At 44.4% G+C, this 13,805-nt stretch overlaps 1 protein-coding gene across 3 annotated transcripts in view; it reads left to right on the top strand.

The window, feature by feature from the left end:
• WDR36 (WD repeat domain 36) overlaps positions 1–13,805 on the top strand; it is a 178,845-nt gene that overhangs the window by 23,226 nt on the left and 141,814 nt on the right. For all 3 annotated transcript variants that reach the window (XM_029571826.1, XM_029571843.1, XM_029571834.1), the window contains 2 exons: positions 1,259–1,359; positions 9,649–9,766. In XM_029571826.1, coding sequence (XP_029427686.1) covers positions 1,259–1,359; positions 9,649–9,766 — 219 coding nt within the window. The remainder of the gene's footprint in view (positions 1–1,258; positions 1,360–9,648; positions 9,767–13,805) is intronic.

Here is a 13,805-nt window from a genome sequence, read left to right as displayed (position 1 = left end):
CCAGTATGGCATTTTCTTATGTTCTTATGTTCTTACATCTCTGCTCCTCTGTGCCAGAGCTGCCCGCACTGCAAAGCTGGCGAGTCACTTGCCAGTTTTGAAGTTTAGGTTCACAGTGGTCAGTTAATAACAAGAAATATTATGCTCTGCTTAGTATGATGAGAATATACAACATGGCAGTTCCACGTTGTTAAAAAAAAAAAGTCAGCATTATTGAGTTTCACATCACCTATTCTGAAATGCTATTTTTCTAAGTGAGAGCTGCATTTTTATACAAACAACCAACCCAGTCCTTTCACTTTTAAAGCTAATGGATACAATCTTTTTGTGTGGTATCTGGATTTGAGCGTGGAAGGGCTGGCTTTGCTCTTTTATTCTATTAATGTTGATGAATAGTTTTAAACAGTTTCCTAAATTTTAGGCAGTCCTTTTTCTTCCGGAATCTCACGCAGGAGATTGTTCCACTGGAATGGAGCCCTATGAGAAAAGTTCTCTCTCGTCCTTTGCAGACACATAGCTTCCCTCAAAAGTAAACATGACAGCTCATCATTTAGTGAACTTAGTTCAGCCAGGCACGTACGCCACCACTTTCTCTTGAAGATGTCTTGGTCCCAACCTCATCTTAGTTTTAATCTAACAGGCAGTTGCTTTTGATTTTATTTTGTTGTAACTATTTTGTATGATTTGGTGCACATTATGTTTTTCTTAATTATATTGCTGTAGTGTACATTTTATCATAAATATCTTATGTATTTTATTTTGTTGTAAATCACCAAGAGCAATATTTGGAATGGCGGCTTCATAAATTGAAACAATTTATTATTTAGATTAGTGACATTGTTTGATATGCAGACAGTGAGGGCTGAAACTTGATCAGAATATCATGTGGCATAGTTGTTTTGATCATTTGGGTGCTATGCAGCTGTGCAGTATGATCATAGTGTGTCTTTCATTCATTCCACTTCTTGAAGCCAGATCCATCTGAGCCACTAACATTGCTTTCAGCTGATTCTCTGTCCATTTGCAATGTTTTTATTTTCATTTTTTTCTGGTTGCTTTTCATGTGCCAGTAAAGCAAATGCTTTTGCACAAATCAAATAAATTACTTCAAGTTTATTACCATGTCCTGATTTTTATATTCTTTTGAAAGAAACCAGTCTTAATTATGTTTTTTATTTGTGCTATTGGCTGATTTAAAACTTAATACTTGTTAATGCTGGTTCATTGACATTGAATTTTCTACTGTTTTTATTCACAGGCAATGCTGTTCCAGAAGACATCACGTGTTTGGCAGCAGATAGAATGTTGGTCTTTGTTTCTCATGGGAAACATCTCAAAGCGTTTGCCCGCAACAAGGAGGTAGTTATATAGTTTATTGCTATTATTATTGCAAAAGACATTTTATTTATTCAAGCAATCATATATGGTCAGGGATATATGATAGACTTAAACTTATGGGTCAGTTGGCCTGCTGCATGCATTATTGGATGGGGTTTCTTCTAAGCTCTAGCCTAAACTAGAGATCTGAGACTCATGTGCCACAGGATAAGGATTGCTTATCTAGATCTTCATCTTTCATGGTATTCCTCCTTATCTGCGTAATTGATGTTCAGTTAACTTTTATAGAATTAGGAATTTGTCACTGTTTAATTTTTTTTTAAATTTTATTTTTCAAAAAAATTTTCATGCATTATCCACTACAAGAAGTATCAGTAGCATCAATATTTTTTCATCTTCTTTTTTGACAATTTATTTCTTCAAAAATAATTCCGACTCACTTGTTCTTTTTGTATCTGAATTTATCAAAGCTAATCGGTGGCTTCAAGAAGTCTTTTGTTGCAAGTATGAGATATCCCTTAATAATACATACAAGCTCTGCCACTACTGCTAGCAGAAAGTGATGACTTCTCTGGATGTGAGATCTTTTTATGGATGTCGTCTTGAACTATAGTTGCCCTGTCAGAGAAAACTCCATGTCTGTCTAGCCACCAAGGACAAGTACATCTCTCTTTTGACTCCAAAGCCTCATATGAGGACCTCTGGATTTGTGAAATGATCCACTAATGTTCGGGCCCTCGTGACGACTCAGCTCCTTGAACGAGGCTAGAGTCTAGAGTGAAAACTAGTCCTTATTAAATGTCAAGTACCTTGAAGGGTTTGAAGTACTCTTCACATGAAGTGTCCAAGCATGATTCTGAGGACTTGGGTACAATCAGAGTTTCCCATGGTTTGGTTTGAGTTGCTTCATGCATTTGCATGTCAGTCCAGGTTCGTTATGCTCATCATGCCAACACTGAGCTAGTCCCAATGTTCCCATAGACAGATCTATCTAAGAAGATAGCTTTATGCAGCAGTCTATTTTCAGAGATTCTTGTGACTTTTGACTGACTTGTAAGATCTTTGTCAATCATCCCAATGTTCCCATAGACAGATCTATCTAAGAAGATAGCTTTTTGCAGCAGTCTATTTTCAGAGATTCTTGTGACTTTTGACTGACTTGTAAGATCTTTGTCATCATCATTTGTCCAGATACTTTCCACAATCTTCGTAGTGCCTTCCATGCTGCACCCTGGATATAATTGTGCTCTTCTGGTACATCTTTTCCCTTTGCTGATACCAAGCATCATGGGTTGGCTTCTTGGTCTGCTTCTACTATATAGAATATTTTTTAATGTTAACCTTGAATTATTATCTATGGGAACTGGCTGTTGCTAATGTTTATGTTGGGGAAATCCTGCATACTCCAACAAGGCACCTGCCAGTGCCATAGGTAATGCACACATTCTACTGACGAGGACTGCACTTCCAATAAATAGTTTTTTTCTGCTGTTTTTGTACAGGCCATACTGCCTTAGCATCTCTGGTATAAGGTGTTCATCTTGAGTTCCACAAACATGACATGTCAGACCATGCCTCATAGTACAAGTTTCCCAGGGGCTATTTGTGCATGTTGTAGACTTGACTCACCTTATGGTTATTTGGTCCTGCTATAGCCTGACCGTTTGGTACCAGCATCGAGCCAACAAAATGTGCCCATTCAGTTCAGCACAAGAGCCTCAGCTTGGAGGTGTCATTGGAGAGACATAGTAACAAAGACTAAGATGGCAGATAAGAAATGTATTGCCATCAGTTTGCCCAGTTTACTTCCTGGTACAATGCTACAGACCATAGCTAATCACTAGCTTTTCAGTCACTTCTTTGCAACTAAGGATCTGTGCTTTCTGTATGCCTTCTTGAATTATACTTCAGTTTTTGCTTCCAGCTCCAGTTGTGCTGTTTGTCATTTGGTCTCCCACAGATCTTATTTCTTGTCCTAGTACTTGCAGTATTCCCTAGATCCAGAGCTAAGGACTTGCAGAGTCATTTTTTGACTGGATAGTCTACATATCTGTTGAGTTTTAACAGATGACATTATCTTGGATCATGACGTTTTTGATGTTTTTTCCACACTGGTATGCTGTAGTTTTGATTTTGAGTTAAAGTGGAGTGAAAGTAAGCTATTCAGATGTGTCAGCTTCCTCACCTTTTTATGTCTTTTCTTAGTTGCTTTTGGGGTGGTGATACTTTTAAAAATCATGGAGGTTTAGGAGTTTGGAGGTTTTTTTGCTGTTTAAAGATGTGTAAGGATCTACAGTAACAAATTTCAGGGTTTCTCCAGGTTCTATTACTAGTGCCTTAAAAACTGATTAAGGTTATTTCCAGTGCCAAATATTCTGGGACTGAGCTATGTGTCCTTCAGCAGCTTTTCGGTGACTATTCACAATTAGTTGAGAGTTTGACTATTGATGAATGTTCTTTATAGCAGATATTTTTGCTGCATAGATTTCTGGGAGTACATCCAACTGGTCTTTAAAGTTTCATTTAAACAAGTAATCCTTGAGTGGTAGTTGCCCTCATCTATTCTCCTCAGTCCCTTATATAGCCACTTTAGTGTTCCAAGTGAATTTTCTGTGTTGAGTTGTTCTTAGGTTCTTCTAATGCCTTACTCTGAGCTTCGGAAGACTCTTCTCTGTACCATACAAGTGGTCACATGATCCATCAGTGTGTGTGTCCTAGAAAAAACCCTGTTTGGAGAACAAAAATACAAATAAGTGTTCCCTGTACATACCCGGATCAGTCCAGACCCCGCTGGGTTATGCCTCCCTTCCAGTACATGGAGACAGAGAAAAACTTGTAAGGCACCCCCTCTTAGATTGGTGTACCACCAGCAGATGAAGGTGGCAGAACCTGCGGTCCTGATCCTTTAAAAAAAAAAAAAAAAAGTTACCCTTCAGTTGGGAAGGTTCTTGTGGCTTTTAATTCTTCCTCTGGCTAGATCAATCAGTTAAAAAAAAAAAGAGGGAAGGAGTACAAATCCTCCCAAGGGATTGGAGCCTATCTCCCTTGGTAGCAGCCATCTGGGGTTGGGGACCCTGAGAACCTGATTGCCCGGAGCTTGTCGTTCAGACCGATGAGTAGGAGGATTTACTGGTGGGCCAGTCCCTCCCCTAACAGCCCAGAGACGTTTTCTTTCCTCCGGTGAGACCTGCATTTACATAACCTAGACCCAGGGACGTTTCATTCCCCTGGTTGACTGTGTGCAAAGCAAAAAAAAAAAAAGAGCACTTATTTGTTGCAGGTCTCCCGGGCCTCCGGAGGTACTAGTTTTTACTAATTTTTACTTCCCTCGTTGCCGCTCCATCTGGGCATGCCATGAGGAGCCAGCTGCTTGGCTCTCCCTCGATGGCCTCTGCTACTGATATCTTCCGGGGGAGAGGGCCCATTGGTGACTGGGAGCGATAGTGGGGCGTCTCTAACGCGGTCCCAAGGTGCGGGGAAGAAACTGCCTTCTTGGAGGCCTCTGCTTGCCCCGTTCCCAATCAGCGTGGGGATGGCAGCCATTTTGAGTCGTCCTGGCTCCAGTGCAGTGCTTGGGGGAAGGAAATTTCCCGCCGCAGCTTTCCCCGCCGAATCTGAGCCCTGAGTGGCCTACCTGCTTCCCCCCCTGGTTCGGGCTTTCCCCTGGAAGGGTCTTAAAGAGATAGCACCCTTTTACTTCGCAGCAGCTGATTTTCAGTCACAGGAGCCTCAGCCAGTGAAGGTCACCAGACCTGCTGAAGGCCGGGACACGACTAGAATTAGGACGGTCCGTGGGATTTCGGACGCTTCGGGGACCCCACTACCCGAAAAGCCGGATCTTTCATCGCAAGACCCTCCCAGCGTGGACGCTGATGAGGAATATGAAAAATCCGGCCCGATTGAGGGAGATGATCCGTGGGTGCTCAGACTGTTTCGAAGGGATGAGCTTGATCCTATGATCCCTCATGTTCTTGTGGAGCTGGGGAATCAGACTCCGCAGCACGTTTCAGAGCCTTCCACGGTGGATCCCGTCCTGTCGGGTCTTCGGGCTCTGCCTAGGACTTTTCCTTTCCACCCGATGCTTTTGCAGCTCATGCTCCAGGAATGGGACACTCCAGAGGCCAGTCTGTGAGTTGGAAGGGCTATGGAGAAATTCTATCCACTCCCTGAGAAGTCGCTGGAGCTTCTCAAAGTTCCTAAGGTGGATGCAGCAGTTTTGGCCATCACCAAGCGGACAACGATTCCGGGGGCAGGAGCGGCTACGCTTAAGGATCTTCAAGATAGGAGGACAAGTCTAGGCCTTCTAGATCCTTTGGTTCATCTCGTCCCCGTTTTCGGGGGCAGCACCGTTCTCATCAGGGCAGAGCTCCTTCCTTCGCTTAGTGGCAGCCATCAGAGAGGTCCCAGTCTTGGGCTCATTCCTTTCGCGTCCAAAGGCCTCTCCGCGACGGGGTCCCTCAGGGTTCTTCCGGCAGCAAGTCTTCCCATTGAAGGCGTGCCGATCCACTCCTCCATTCTGGTGATAGGTCGTCTCTCTCTGTTTTTTGAGGAATGGGTCAAGATTACTTCGGACCAGTGGGTTCTAAGCATCATAGCACATGGCTACGCTTTAGATTTTGCTCGCCTGTTGTTTTGCCTGGGACCCACAGGGTCCCAGGCAAAACAACAAGTGGTGAGCCAGACCCTGTGTTGGTTGAAAGACCTAGGAGCCTTTGTACCATTTAGTCCGGATGAACGCAGGACCGGCAGGCACTCAATATATTTGGTGGTTCCCAAGAAGGAAGGCTCCTTCCGCCCGATATTGGACCTGAAGAAAGTGAACCAAATGCTTCGGGTGCCCCGCTTTCGCATGGAAACTCTGCGGTCAGTTATTGCGGCTATCCGCACAGGTGAGTTTTTGGCCTCGTTGGATCTGACTGAGGCTTATCTTCTCATAGGGATCCGCAAGCATCATCAGAGGTTTCTGCGGTTTATGGTCCTAGGAGAGCATTATTAATTCCAAGTGCTTCCATTCGGATTGGCGACAGCTCCCTGTGTCTTCACCAAGGTAATGGTAGTAGTGGCGGCGGCTTTCAGGCGGGAAGGGATCTTGGTTCATCCCTACTAGAACGATTGGCTCATTCGGGCGAAGTCGCAGGAGCTTTGCAAGATAGCAGCTCACTCTGTTTTGCAGCGTCTTCACTCTCTCGGATGGGTTGTCAATTTTTCCAAAAGCCATTTGGTTCCTTCACAGGTGCTGGACTTCTTTGGAGCCCAGTTCGACACGGTTGTCGGCAAGATTTTTCTCATGCAGGAGAGGATCGACAAGCTGACATCTCAGATTCAGCATCTGTTGGCTCTGCCGACACCCAAAGTATGGGATAACTTGCAGGTTCTTGGTTCTATGGCATCTACTCTGGAGTTAGTCCCCTGGGCTTTTGCTCATATGAGACCTTTGCAGATGGCGTTGCTTTCCTGCTGGGATCCCAAGTCAGAAGAATTCCAGTTACCCTTACCGCTCATGAACCCCGCCAGAGCCAGTCTCAGTTGGTGGTTGGTCCCCGAGTACTTACAGCGCGGGGTGGACCTGGAGGAGCTCCAGTGGGTAATTGTGACGACTGATGCCAGCCTTTCCGGTTGGGGGGCAGTTTGCCAATTGCGGTCGGCGCAAGGTCAATGGACACATTAGGAAGTGAAATGGTCCATAAATCGCTTAGAAACAAGAGCGGTATGCCTGGCACTACACGTCTTTCTCCCTCTCGTTCAGCACCAGTCGGTAAGGATTTTGTCCAACAATGCGACGACTGTGGCGTACATCAATCGTCAAGGGGGAACAAGGAGTTGACTGGTGGCCTGGGAGGCGGACAAGCTGATGGTCTGGGTGGAAAGCAATCTCGCCCAATTGGCGGCCTCACACATAGCCGGGATAGACCACGTTCAGGCGGATTTTTTCAGCCGACAGCAGTTAGACCCCGGAGAGTGGGAGCTATTCGAGCAAGCAATGCAGTTCTTAATTCGTCGGTGGGGAGTGCCTCGTCTGGACTTGATGGCGACTCGGCGGAACGCGAAGCCGGCTCATTTCTTCAGTCGCAGAAGGGAGCATGAGGCGGAAGGAGTAGATGCTCTGGTCCTTCCATGGCCCCGTGACATTCTGCTTTACGTTTTTCCTCCCTGGCTGTTGGTGGGCAAGGTCTTAAGAAGACTAGAAACCCACCCAGGGTCGGTCATCCTCGTAGCTCTGGAATGGCCACGGAGGCCGTGGTTCATGGATCTGGTCAACTTGGTGGTGAACGGCCCCTTTCGTCTGTCATCTTCCGAATCTTCTTTGGCAAGATCCAGTATTTTTCGATCAGGCGGCTCGGCTTATGAAAGGAGGCAGTTAAGAAAGAAGGGTTATCCTGATTCAGTCATTTCCATCCTCCTACAGGCACAAAAGACATCTACTTCGCTCACATATGTTCAGGTCTGGAAGGTTTTAGATTCTTGGTGTAGCGGTTTGGATGTTTCCTCACGGCGTGCCACCATTGTTGATATACTTGCCTTCTTACAAGAAGGGTTGAAAAAAGGGTTGGGGTAAAAATCTCTCCGGGTTCAGGTTGTGACTCTGGGCTGTTTAAGGGAAAAGATTGACGGAGCATCCCTTGCAGTCCATCCTGACGTAGTGTGTTTTCTGAGGGGTGCTAAGCATTTGAAACACCCCCCCCCCCCCCCCAGTTCGACCAGTGTGTCCCTCTTGGAGTCTGAATCTAGTTCTCCGGGGGTTCTGTGGACTTCCTTTTGAGCCTCTCAAACGGGCCACTTTAAAAGACCTGTCTTCCTAGTGGCTATTTGTTCGGCAAGATGGATATCTGAGATTCAAGCGCTATCCTATAGGGAACCTTTTCTTTGGAGTTCTTATTCGGGGGTGTCGCTTAGAACAGTACCCTCCTTTCTACCAAAGGTCATGTCAGGTTTTCACTTGAATCAGTCAGTGGAGTTACCGGCCTTTCCAGATTTGGATCGTGATTCCCCTCAGGATCTCGCGACTTGCGGAAATTGGATGTCCGGGTTCTCCTTCAATAATTGGAGATTACTGATGATTTTAGGTTTTCAGACCATCTCTTTGTCCTATGGAGTGTTCCTAAGAAAGGACATAAAGCATCCAAAACTACCATTGCTCGATGATTGAAGGAAGCAATAGCTTCGGCATATATATGTCACAGACTGGCAGTGCCAGATAATCTAAAGGCTCATTTGATCAGATCTCAGGCGGTATCTTGGGCAGGGAGTCAGTTTGTCTCACCGCAGGAGGTTTGCAGAGCGGCTACTTGGAAGTCTCTACACACCTTTGCTAAGCATTACCATTTGGACGTCCGGGCCCCGGATGTCGACTGTTTTGGCAGCAGTGTTCTTCGAGCAGGACTTTCCAAGTCCCAACCCATGTAGGGCAGCTTGGGTACATTCCAGCAGTCTGGACTGATCCGGGTAAGTACAGGGAAAGGAAAACTAGTTCTTACCTGCTAATTTTTGTTCCTGTAGTACCACGGATCAGTCCAGATCTCCGCCCAGGGTATTCTGGTTTGGAGAGTCTGCTCGGTATGTATTTTGTCCTTTTCATTGGCAGCTGTTGTTGGGTTTTTTTTTTCTACAGAGTATATTGAAGAGAGAGAGAATATCAAAGGTATCCAAAACTGTACTCCTTACATGTGCATAGTTTCAAAGTTTATGGCTGTTTTTTGGTCTAGCCAATGGTTCTCAAATTTGGTTCATTCTGCTATGGTATTGATTATACTGAAGGATCTCAGGTGGCACACCAGGCTAAGAGGGGGTGCCTTACAAGTTTTTCTTTGTCTCCATCTGCTGGAAGGGAGGCATAACCCAGCGGTCTGGACTGATCCGTGGTACTACAGGAACGAAAATTAGCAGATAAGAACCAATTTTCCTATTACCCTTCACTATTCGTACAAAATCTTTATGTAATGAATTATGAGATTTGTATTCACATGGGATATATAAACATTCCTAAGTATGTGGTATAGTATTCCCTTTGGATACATAACATGTTGCACTTAGCCTTGAAGTTGTTTTCAGCCTCAGGGCCCAGGGATGGTTGTAGTGGAAATTAAGCCATTTCATTATGGTTGCTGGCCCACCAAGTACAAATCATAAACATGGTAGAGTTCAGTGCATGCATTTGCATAGTAAAGCACGTGGTACAGTATAGAGGAAGAATTCATATCAATGTGTCTTATAATTTACTTTTCTATACACCAAGTCTAATCCATATGATTGTTCTCATTTCTCAGGCATTTTTTCAATATTACATATAAGAAAAATGTATTCTGATTACAGGTTGTTCATACCTATGAGGGTCACAACACAGAGATTCATCTTCTACAACCCTTTGGTGATCATGTGATTTCTGTGGATCTTGATAACCTTCTTATTATTTGGGAAGTACAAACAGAAGGTAAGAAAGTAAATAATCTAAATATAGTATTTCTTCAGATATAAGAATGGATGCATGAGGTCAGCAAATCTTAATTCCAGCTTATCTAGTAATACAATAGATGACTGCAGAAAAAGTCCAATCAGACCATCCAGTCTGCCCTTTTATTTTGTCCACTTTATTAAGAATACATTTACATTTATTAAAAATGTATGTCTCCTACACAATAAAGGCCTAGGCGACATACAAAGTAACATTCATAAAATCAAAATATACAATGAAACCCAAACTTAAACAAAAACGTAGGGAAGGTAGCTTGCCAAACAATCCTGTGATAATGAGTATGCATTTAATACATCCTAAGTGCCTACCACAGAATGTGACCCACCTGCAAGATATCTCTTTTTATCCAGGACATTTTTTTTTTGTCTTCCTTGTCAGTTCTCCAACATTTATGTTGGGTAAGCATACAAGATCCCTTCCTAATTCCTTCCAGCGTGAAAGTCTGAATTCCTGCTCATACCCAGATCAATCCAGACAAGTGGGTTTTGCATCCTTACCAGCAGATGGAGACGGAGAACAAAACTGAGGCACTGCTACATAACCAAGAGTGCCACTTGCAGTCCCTCAGTATTTCTCTGTCTCCAGCAGATGATAGAGGTGCAAACCTGCAGTCTGACAAAGGGAAAAATAATTTTACTGAAAACTAGGAGAAAATCTGGCGGAGGCTCCCTGAGGTGGAGGAGACCTTGGAGATCCTGTGGTGTCTAAGGTAGATGTGGCAGTATCGGTGGTTACCAAGAAGGTGACCATCACAGTGGTGGGGGCCGCTGCTCTGAAGAATGCTCAAAACTGGAAGTTGGAGATTCAGTTGAAGCGAATATTTGAAGTTTCCGCTTTGAGTCTCCAGGTGGTGATTTGTGGCAGCATGATGCAGAGGGCCTGTTTGTGCTAGGTGCAGAAGGCACAGGAGCAAACCTCTTCAGAGGATGTCAGTTTGCTGCAATTGGCGAGCTTGGAGGCTGGAGTGGCTTATGAGGCGGACGCACTTTATGACTTGGTGCGAACTTCGGCCAGGTTCATGATCTCAGCGGTAGTGGCACGCAGGCTTTTGTGGTGGCGAAATTGTTCGGCAGATGTGATCCAAGGCCCAGTTGTGTAATCTTCCCTTTAAGGCCATCGCGGAAAGATTAAATGATTTCTTTGCTTCGGTGTTTACTGAAGAGGATGTTGGGGGAGGTACCCGTAATGGAGAAGGTTTTCATGGGTAATGATTCAGATGGACTGAATCAAATCACGGTGAACCTAGAAGATGTGGTAGGCCTGATTGACAAACTGAAGAGTAGTAAATCACCTGGACCGGATGGTATACACCCCAGAGTTCTGAAGGAACTAAAAAATGAAATTTCAGACCTATTAGTAAAAATTTGTAACCTATCATTAAAATCATCCATTGTACCTGAAGACTAGAGGATAGCAAATGTAACCCCAATATTTAAAAAGGGCTCCAGGGGCGATCCGGGAAACTACAGAATGGTTAGCCTGACTTCAGTGCCAGGAAAAATAGTGGAAAGTGTTCTAAACATCAAAATCACAGAACATATAGAAAGACATGGTTTAATGGAACAAAGTCAGCATGGCTTTACCCAGGGCAAGTCTTGCCTCACAAATCTGCTTCACTTTTTTGAAGGAGTTAATAAACATGTGGATAAAGGTGAACCGGTAGATATAGTATACTTGGATTTTCAGAAGGCGTTTGACAAAGTTCCTCATGAGAGGCTTCTAGGAAAAGTAAAAAGTCATGGGATAGGTGGCGATGTCCTTTCGTGGATTGCAAACTGGCTAAAAGACAGGAAACAGAGAGTAGGATTAAATGGGCAATTTTCTCAGTGGAAGGGAGTGAACAGTGGAGTGCCTCAGGGATCTGTATTGGGACCCTTACTGTTCAATATATTTATAAATGATCTGGAAAGAAATACGACGAGTGAGATAATCAAATTTGCAGATGACACAAAATTGTTCAGAGTAGTTAAATCACAAGCAGATTGTGATAAATTGCAGGAAGACGTTGTGAGACTGGAAAATTGGGCATCCAAATGGCAGATGAAATTTAATGTGGATAAGTGCAAGGTGATGCATATAGGGAAAAATAACCCATGCTATAATTACACAATGTTGGGTTCCATATTAGGTGCTACAACCCAAGAAAGAGATCTAGGTGTCATAGTGGATAACACATTGAAATCGTCGGTGCAGTGTGCTGCAGCAGTCAAAAAAGCAAACAGAATGTTGGGAATTATTAGAAAGGGAATGATGAATAAAACGGAAAATGTCATAATGCCTCTGTATCGCTCCATGGTGAGACTGCACCTTGAATACTGTGTACAATTCTGGTCGCCGCATCTCAAAAAAGATATAATTGCGATGGAGAAGGTACAGAGAAGGGCTACCAAAATGATAAAGGGAATGGAACAGCTCCCCTATGAGGAAAGACCAAAGAGGTTAGGACTTTTCAGCTTGGAGAAGAGACGGCTGAGGGGGGATATGATAGAGGTGTTTAAAATCATGAGAGGTCTAGAACGGGTAGATGTGAATTGGTTATTTACTCTTTCGGATAGTAGAAAGACTAGGGGGCACTCCATGAAGTTAGCATGGGGCACATTTAAAACTAATCGGAGAAAGTTCTTTTTTACTCAATGCACAATTAAACTCTGGAATTTGTTGCCAGAGAATGTGGTTCGTGCAGTTAGTATAGCTGTGTTTAAAAAAAGGATTGGATAAGTTCTTGGAGGAGAAGTCCATTACCTGCTATTAAGTTCACTTAGAGAATAGCCACTGCCATTAGCAATGGTTACATGGAATAGACTTAGTTTTTGGGTACTTGCCAGGTTCTTATGGCCTGGATTGGCCACTGTTGGAAACAGGATGCTGGGCTTGATGGACCCTTGGTCTGACCCAGTATGGCATTTTCTTATGTTCTTATGTTCTTATGTTAAAGGGAAGCTCCTTTTTGGGGAGGATTTGGATCAGCTGATGAAGACTTTGGGTGAGTACAAAGGGAACAGGTTGCCGGAGGATAGGTAAACCAGCAAGAAGGATTTTCCATCTCAGTCCTGTTTTTGGGAGTCCACCTCTGGTGCGGAAACAAAGCAGTTGGTGGGACGGCAGCAGTCCTTTTGAGGCTCCTGCAGATCTTCCAGATATGTTGCTGGCCAAGGGGTGGAATGTCATTGCAATGAAGCCAGCATCACCCATTCCTCCGTAGAAGCAGCAGGGGGCAGATTATCCAGCTTTTACAAGGCATGGGCCAAGATTACTTCAGACCGCTGGGTTCTAGAGGTGGTGACATGCCTATGTGCTAGAATTTTTTCGCCCAGTCAGGGAAGCCTTTCTGGAGTCCCATGTTGTCTCTCGAAGCAAGCGAGAGACAGTGTGGGGAACTCTGCAGAGGCTGTTAAGCTTAAACATGATAGTTCCCGTCTCACAGGAGAAGCAGGGACGAGGAAGAAATGTTTTGGCTCATTCTCGACTTTCAGAAAGTGAACAGGGCCCTGAGGGTTCCGCGTTTTTGAATGGAGATATTACAAACTGTGATTGTGGTGGTCTGCAGAGGAGAGTTCTTGGCGTTGTTGGACCTGATGGAGGCTTATCTGCATATTCCCATTCAACAGGAACATCAGAAATTTCTTCAGTTCATGGTGTTGGGCCAGCATTTCCAGTTTTGATCTCTTCCGTTTGGTTTGGCCATGGGCCACGAACCTTCATGAAGGTGATGGTGGAGGTGGCAGCAGCCCTTTGACGAAAAGGGATGTTGGTTCATCTGTATCTGGATGATTGGCTAATTTGTGCAAAGATGGAGGAGTAGTGCGTGAGGTCTCTCTAGCGAGTCATGAGCACCTTGCAGTCACTGGGTTGGGTGATAAATATGGCGAAGAGTCACCAGGTGCCTTCCCAGTCTTTGGAGTATCTGGGGGCACTTTTTGATACCCAGAAGGGCAGGGTGTTTTTGACCCCGGGCAGGGTGGCGAAGTTACAGGCGCAGGTGATGCATTTGCTTCGG

Source organism: Rhinatrema bivittatum, chromosome 1, assembly GCF_901001135.1.
Source record: "Rhinatrema bivittatum chromosome 1, aRhiBiv1.1, whole genome shotgun sequence".
NCBI lineage: Eukaryota > Metazoa > Chordata > Amphibia > Gymnophiona > Rhinatrematidae > Rhinatrema > Rhinatrema bivittatum.
This window is presented reverse-complemented; position numbering and strand designations above follow the sequence as displayed.